At 57.3% G+C, this 8,015-nt stretch overlaps 1 protein-coding gene across 1 annotated transcript; it reads right to left on the bottom strand.

Moving 5' to 3' along the window:
• Positions 1-3,114: 3,114 nt before the first annotated feature.
• Positions 3,115-7,617, bottom strand: LOC131215957 (fibrous sheath CABYR-binding protein-like). Its single transcript, XM_058210353.1, has 4 exons — positions 7,606-7,617; positions 6,639-7,089; positions 3,537-6,573; positions 3,115-3,469 (listed from the first exon to the last, which is right to left on the bottom strand). The coding sequence occupies exons 1-4, from the start codon at positions 7,615-7,617 to the stop codon at positions 3,115-3,117; spliced, it is 3,855 nt and encodes a 1,284-aa protein (XP_058066336.1).
• Positions 7,618-8,015: the final 398 nt, after the last annotated feature.

The following is an 8,015-nucleotide window of genomic DNA, read 5'->3' as shown; positions in this document are numbered from 1 at the left end:
CGCTTAACGGCTACCGGGGACCTACTTAACGCAAATAAGTCCGCTTATCAGTCAACAGTATGGTAAATAAAGAAATGGTCACTTAAGGTATGATAACGCTAATGTGATCGGAGTCCCGGAGTTTGATTCCCGAAACGCAAAGGCCGCATTTTATAACCGCGGCGCCCGAAATGTCAAACGACCAAACTGGGAACTGGTCTTAGATCCAGAATGGTCCTGTCTCGATTCTTCCGCCGATCGCCAAATGTTGATCACTGACGCCGGGGATGTGGTTGCGCAAGGCGACCGACGCGAGACGGTGACACTCACCTCGAAACCCACCGATCATCCTTGTCCCGAGAACTTGAAACTCTTTTCCGATATCGGATTCTCGCCCACCACCGGCGAGTCCTCGGGGGCCGGGTATCGATTCGGGTTGCGGGTCGGATTCGGGTCCCCCAGACCCAACCGGTTCTTTCGGTTCTGGGTGTCATCCCTCGATGCTCTATAAAACTGGGCGCTCATGCCCGAGCCCGAGACAGTACCCTGCCACGTGACAAATGCAACGGATCGCGTCCAACGTGCTTGCGTGTGTTACATAAGTGAATCTGAAACAAGATGAAGCGCTCCTTGGTGGTGGCGTCCTGGGCGCTGGTGTTGTGTCAAGTCGGGGCCAATCCTCCGTTCGAGGGATACACCTATACGACGCCTTGCAATCGACTACCGGAACCGTGCCGTACGATCACAGAGACCGTCACGGAGCAGAGCGTATGCGATGACTTCACGGTGTACGATACGATCACGAGCACACTGCCACCGGAAACCCGGACGAACACCATCACCATCACGTCCCGCCGCACGGACACGTCCTACTTTACGAGGACGATCCCGATAACGGAGACGCGCGAAGTCACCGATTACAGGACGGAAACCAGCACCCGGATCGTGCCAACGACCGTGGTCAGAACGGTGACCAGCACTTCCGTGCCGCCGCCCGTCACAAAATCGGTCACCGAGACCAGCACCAAGACACGCACCGAGACCGCCACATCGACCGTCATCGAGCCGACCACGGAGTATCTGACGGAAACGGAAACCAAGTACGTTTCGCGGGACGCGGAGACACTCACCCAGTTCGTGCCCGTCGTCACGACCATGACGCAGCCCTGCACCAGTCTGGGGTATCTGCCGCCGCCACCACCACCGAAGCAGTGCCCGTGCCCGCCGCAGAATTGTCCACCCAACCAGTACCTTCCGCCGCCGCCGTCGCCCAACCACTACCTGCCGCCGGCCGCAAAGTCGCACCAGTTGAACGAGATACCGCAAAGGAACCGCTTCCAGCTGTTCGGGGCGCCACCGTCGCCGGTCGTTTTCTAACACAAAAAACCAATAAATCCCTCGGAAATCGGTTGTGTGGTAGGGCTGTGCATTGTAGTGCTCACATAGCTCACATTGTAGTGCTCATCTCCTTCAGACCCTTCGGCCTGTATTTATTTGCAAACATTTTCTCTTAAAACCGTGAAAGGCGTCGCTGGAAGCTTCTTTATTTCCACCCAGGAATTGGAAAGAAATTAGCGACCGAGAAAATGGGCTTAAGTAAGTGAAAAGCAAAGTGAAAAGCCGGAATTCCAGTAACTATTCTACTAAATTCGTACGCGCCATCGACCGTCTCGTTTCGTAGCAGAAATCCTCCGAAATCTATGAAAAAAATCTGTCGGACCCAAGAAACCAGATGAGCAATAACGTGTACGAGGAGGTCCAAAGTACGCGCCTAAAGTTTCGGTGGTGAAGAAAACCGATGCCGATGACTGACTTCGGGACCGGTTTTCCGTTTCGCACGCGTTTTCAAATGGACTTTTTAGCTTTTTACTACACAAACTCAAAAGCTCGGCCACTTGACTGTGGTTCGTAAAATACACTGGGGACGCTCGATTTAAAGAAAAACCCATAAATTGACCCCGAAACAGTCCCTAAAAATTGACCAACAATTAGTTAATAGGAGGCCATGCTAATGCTGGTACCATAAGCCAGTAGGTAGCACCATTTTAAGCTTTTAATGTGCACGAAACATTTCGTGCAAAGGCTTCGGCAACTTTTCCACAAGAGCTTGCGTGCAACATTTCACGATAGAGAAAGTTTTCCAAAGCTCGGCGAAACATCGAAAAAATTCTGCCTCGTGATCAAAGATGGTTCCTTGCGATTTTCCGAACGTTTCCTTTCCAGTTTTGTCCATTTGCAAGGAATACCACGACGCACCGCAAGTACCCCAGCAAAACCCGGTACCCGGGTTGTGTTGTATTCAAATTGTATTTTATGTATTTTATTGAAGAAACAGATTCCATTAAAAGGTAGACAGACAGAGAGAGAGAGAGAGAGAGTATTACAGGCACGGCGGTACGTTTTAGTTCGACAATGTACAAACAGAAGACCGGAAGCGAAGCTGAGGAGAAAATGTGCGAGCAGAGATGCGCGAGAACGCGCGGCTCGGTATCGTCCCTTCCGTTTGCTGTTCAGGACCCCCTAATCAGGACAGTGGAAATCTAATAATTTACACCACGCTCGGCCAGAGCGACTCTATTAACAAATTTTGAACACTTTTCAGAGTGTGCAGCCAAATCGGAGTGGAACCGAGCGCGAAAATTCGAGAGTTGAAATAATATAATATCGCTACCGATCGCCAGTTGCTTCGCCCTTACACAGGCACCGGCAACGGGACTCGCGATCGAGCGAGTGGCAACTTGGAAACATCATCCGCTCCTTTCCGCGTGTTCCGCGTGTTCGGTACATCAATTGGCCTACCTAATGCACCACTCACGGACACATTTGCTACTGACTAACTTAAGCGAAAGTAAAAAAAAAAGCCCCGGGGAAACGCAGCCCCGAGCGTATTTACATTGGGCGAGTGCGCCCATTTTCTTCCTTTCAATCCGAACCGCGGGCCCCTTGCGGGCCGCGATCCGCGATGCTGCTGCCCTCGAAATCCATCGGTTGGTGTCACTTCACACGTACAAGCACACATACACACGCACGCATTCGATCGCCATTCACGCATCGTCATGGCCGCAGCAGACAGGGCAGCGGCCGGGGCAAACTTTGAACTATCATTCTGCGCGGGTTGCAGATGCCGGCCACTCTCTACTTCTTGATGTTGCTGTAGCCCGAGTTCACCTCCAGCCCCCGGTAGTTCTCCGGGTACACGTAGATTGCGTCCCGTTCGGACGCTTCGGCTTCCTCGTCGTCGTCCTGCTCCTCCGAGGACGTGACAGCGCCAGACGCTCCGTACTCCACCGACGCGGATGAGGCTTGGGTGGACTTGGGTTCCATCTGCTCCACGATCCCACTGTCGACGATCGGCATCTCGTCCAGGTTCTGCGTCTGGGCGTTCTCCTCGGCCACCCGCACGAACGCCGACGATAGCTCCCCGCTCAGATGCGTCACGCCCTTGGTCGCGATGTCGTACATGAAGATTTCCTGCTCGTTGTCGGCGTTCCTAAAAATCGAGAGAGAGAGAGCATCAATCGGGGCTCGTGGCGATCTTTCCGAATCTCCCCGCTTACCTGGTGACCAGCAGCACCACACTCTGCAGATCGACGTCCGTTTTGCCCTCGCGCTCCAGCCACCGGCGGAAGTTGTCCCGCGACGGTTTCTTGATCAGCTGCTTCAGCGCTTCGCCCGCGATGAACTTGATCCGCTTCGAGTCGAGCAGTACGTCCCGCTCGAACCGTGACTGCTGCTCGTCGCTGCTGCCGCCCTCGGTGTTGATCAGGAACCCACCGTCTTCGGTGCCACCGGACGCACCGGTTTCCTCGCTCACCGCCGGCGCACTGTCGACCGGGGCCAACACCACCACGCTGGCGATCCGCCGGCCACGCAACTCCACCACGTCCGGGATCGGGAACTGGGCGCCGTTGATCTTGAGCGGCAGGTACCGGTTAAAGATCTGCTCGGCCGCCGACGGCGGTGCCGATCCTTCGTCCCGCTCGCGCTCCGGCTGCTCGTTCGCCGTCACCACCGACGGGAGGATCGTCGATTCGGGCTTGATGTACCGATCGGTCACGTTCTTCGGGTTGCTCGAATCGAACCGGACCACCTTCAGGTCGACGTGCTGGCGCTCGGGCATCGTCACGATCGTGGGTTCCTCGCTGCCCCCGGTGTCTCCCGCACCGTCCGGCTGCGTGATCTCGTACCGATCGCGCTCATCGTGCCGACCACCCTTCACGTCGTAGTTCTTGGTGATAAACTTTTCCGCCAGCTTGTCCCCGTTCGGGGACACCACCGACAGCACGTTACTGGAGCCGGCCAGCTGGGCACCACCGCCCGCGTTGAAGAAGTTGGCCAGGTGATCCGGCGGCAGGTTCTCGAGCGCCGTCTCACCGAGCTTGTCGTAGTCGAGCACGCTGATGTCGGCGTTCTCGAGAATGCCGGACGAGAGGAGCTGCTGGCGCAGATCTTCCGGCACCTCGTCGGGCAGATCGAACAGCGCTTTCTGCTTCTTCTCGTTCGCCTCCGCTTCCTCGGCAGCCGAGCGCGGTGTCGATGGCGATGGTGGTGGCGGCCTTGCCGTCGTTGTGGTCGGTGTTGGGGTGGTGGTTTGGTAGCGCGGTGTCGTCGAGAAGGTCGGCGAGTATGTCGTGCGGCTGGTGGCCACCGTCGGCTGCGTGCTACCCGTGGCGGCTTCCCCTCCGCGGAAGCGTGGTTCCGGCGCGTAGTTCAGGGGCTCCGAGTTCGGGATGATCTGGGCGGCCTGCTGGCTCACGTACCGTTGCGGGGTCGGCAGGTGCCCGATGGACGATGCCAGGGGGCCAATGTTTTTCGCCGCCGGCACCGTCTCGATCGTCGGCTCGGCCGAGTGGCTGATCAGCTCCTGCGACGGCAGGATGTTGTAGTACTGTTGGCCCCGATCGAACTGCTGTCGGTTCTGTTCCACCGGCGCCCCGTTGATCGTCTCGGTGATGTGCTTCTCGTACTTGGAGACGGACGCCACGAGTTCACCGCCGGCCGGTAGCACGTGTTTCAGGTTGCTCAGGTGCTCACTATCTGACAGGCCACTGTACGAGGGCGGGGCCCGGGGTGCTGGGGGTGCGTGATCGCGTTCGGGAGCCCGCGTTGGTCCAAGGTTCGGTGCCGCCTGCTGCACTAGTCCACCCTGGACGGGGCGAGCCGCGTCGTAGAAGTTGCCTCGCACGGCCGGAGACTGAGGGGGTCGGGGCGCTGACACGAACGGGGGCTGCTCTACCGTAGCCGGTGGTGGCTTGCGGAAGGATGGCTGGGGCTGTGGCTGTGGCTGGGGCTGTGGCGTCGGCTGGCGGTGGAAGTTGTTGAAGGGCTGATTGAACTGTTGCTGCTGCTGCGGTTGCGGCTGTGGCTGTGGCTGAGGGGCGTACTGTGGCCGCAACGGAGGCTGCTGGTTGATGTTGTGCAGTGGGATCGGGATCGGTTTCGGTTGCTGTTGGTACTCCTGTCGCTGGAACTGCGGTTGCTGCTGAGGTGGCTGGGGTTGGGCTTGCTGCGGCTGCGGCTGGTAGAAGGATTGCTGGGGCTGGGCTTGCTGCGGAGGGAACCGCACCTGCTGAGGCCGGGGCTGCGGAACTGGAGCTTGCTGTTGCTGGAAGTAGTGAGGCTGGGGTGGCAACTGTGGCTGTGGTTGGAACTGGCCACGGAACTGGAACTGTGGTTGCGGTTGTGGCTGCGGCTGCGGTGGCGGAGGCTGGCTGTAGACCACACGCTGGGGCTGAGGGGGCTGATACTGTTGCTGCGGTTGATAAGGCTGTTGGTAATGCTGCTGCTGCTGCTGCTGTGGTGGTGGTGGAGCTGGTTGAGCCCGGTACGGGGCCGGAGTGGCCGGTCCGAATCGATACGGCTCCGGTTGCTGGACCAAGGGCTGCGCCTGGTAGTGCTGGTGATAGTGTTGCGGAGCGAACTGATGATGATGGTGAGCTGGGGCTGGCTGCGGTGCCGCTGCTGGTGGTGGTGGTGGTGGCGCCGGATACTGATGCCTCACGGTCCGATCGTGCTGAGCCTGGACAAACTGCTGGTGCTGCTGGTAGAACACGTCCGACTTGGACCGCTGATCGCCAGGATGCGGGAGCGCTACGACGGGCTGCGCGACCGACTCCGACTCCGATTCCGACAGCTGGTGGCCGGTCTGATGCTTGTCGTTGACACCGAACGAGATCCGGATCCCACTGTTGCTGTGGTACTTCTCCGAGTCCGGGTTAATGATCGCCCGGAGTGTCGTCGTCTTGAGCGGGGGGCCCGGCGTCACCACGAGTGGCTCCTGCGACGGATCCTCCTCCTCCTCGCTCTCGTCCGGGATCGGCTTGATGGCCGGCAGTGGGTCATCCAGCACCAGCTGCCCGTTCTTCTCGTCCTTGTGGTACTTCACGTAGAACACCTGCACCTCCTCCTTCTTCTTCTTGTGCTGCCGGAAGAGGGTGTGCGGGTCGGCTTGGGGCACCGTGTCGTTGCCATCCTGGATGATGATCTCGATGATCGGCTCCGGCGGCTCCACGTAGTGCGGATGATGATGGACGGCCGGGCCGAGCGATTGGAAGCTACCGATCGAGTTGCTGCCATCGAGCTGCGCGTCGAAACCTAAAACGAAGGGACCGGTTGGTGAAAGGGCACCAGATAGGGGGGACGACGACGACGACCAGTACCTTGGTAGGAGCCTAGACTGCCCTGCGCCTGCGGGTGCTGCTGCTGGTAGCTGTACTGCGGTTGGATGTAGTTACCCTGGAAGTGGCTATAGTGACCGGGGTCCTGATAGGACACGCGCCTCTGGGCTACCGGGGCTCCCTGGTAGTTGTAGTTGGCACTCCCGAAGTTACCGAACTCGAGGGTCCGCTTGCCACGCGCCTCCCGGTCACTGCCGGCCTGCTTCGTCGTGGTGGTGGTGCTGCTGCTGCGTGGTGTTCCACCGCCCGAGGGCTTCTTCGTTGCTACGGTGGTAGTGGTGGTCACCGGTTTCGTTGGCGTTTGCCGTGCCTTCGTCGCCGTCGTCGTCACCGTCGTCCCCTTGGACGTGGCGCTGTCCTTAGCCGCGTTGACGGGAGACGTCGCGTTCTTCGAGTCCACTGTCCCATGGAGAACCGCCAGAGTGGCGATTGCCTGAAAACGGAGAACAGTTACGTGGGTCAATAAGTAGTTGAGCTAACGAAGAATTGCAGTACATGAAAAAAATGGTTTCTGAAGTTCAACGAAAAGGTGGGCAAAGTTTAAAGTTAGTGTTAAATGTTGTAAGTTACTCAAAATAGCATAAATCGATTCTGTACCCACAAGCATGATGGAAAATACGGCAAAAAGTTAAACGCCTAACGTCCAAATCTGGCGGTAAAATCAGAAAACATTAAAACATCCACAAAGTCGTTTTGAATGATCGATCGAAATGATCGAGATATGATCGAACAGTGAACTTCAATTAAATACGGCAATGCTGTTTATATCGCTACCGATCAATTCATTTACTGATCGAAAGATGACTGAAAGGGCCTCTCATTAATAAACCGCCGAACAAAAAATCTTAAATAAGGACTGAAGCAAATAAAAATTTGACTGTTCATAAATCGTTAAAAGGGTGGCCATTTCGACGAATATGCTGATGGAAAGTAAACACCTCCGACCGACCTCCGACATCATCCTGGGTCCGGCGGCGGCATTGTAGATTGAAAATTCGATTTGCCATCACAACATTACACCACGGAGAAAGAGAGACGATGACGTACCAGATTCTCGGGCCTCGGATTTTTATCTCACATTCGATCCCGGACGCGCATTACTGCAGCGTCACCCGGAGCAGGCGCATCCTCCGTGCCCATCGCCCCGGAGTCTGCGTGTTTTTCTCGCCACTCTCGCGGGGTCCCAACTTTCACCCGACCCGGAGGAGAGGCCAGTTTTTCTCACCCAGAACCGAACCGTCCGGTCCGGTCCGCCTTCTAGTCCGGCGACGGACACATTCTTTCACTTTCCGCCCTGCCGGCTATTAATCATCCGGGTTGCCGGGCCCGCTTCCTGCGTCGGTGCCGCGACAATAATGG

This window comes from Anopheles bellator, chromosome 1, assembly GCF_943735745.2.
Source record: "Anopheles bellator chromosome 1, idAnoBellAS_SP24_06.2, whole genome shotgun sequence".
NCBI lineage: Eukaryota > Metazoa > Arthropoda > Insecta > Diptera > Culicidae > Anopheles > Anopheles bellator.
Note: the sequence above shows the minus strand (reverse complement) of the source record. Positions and strands in the feature narration are given on the sequence as shown.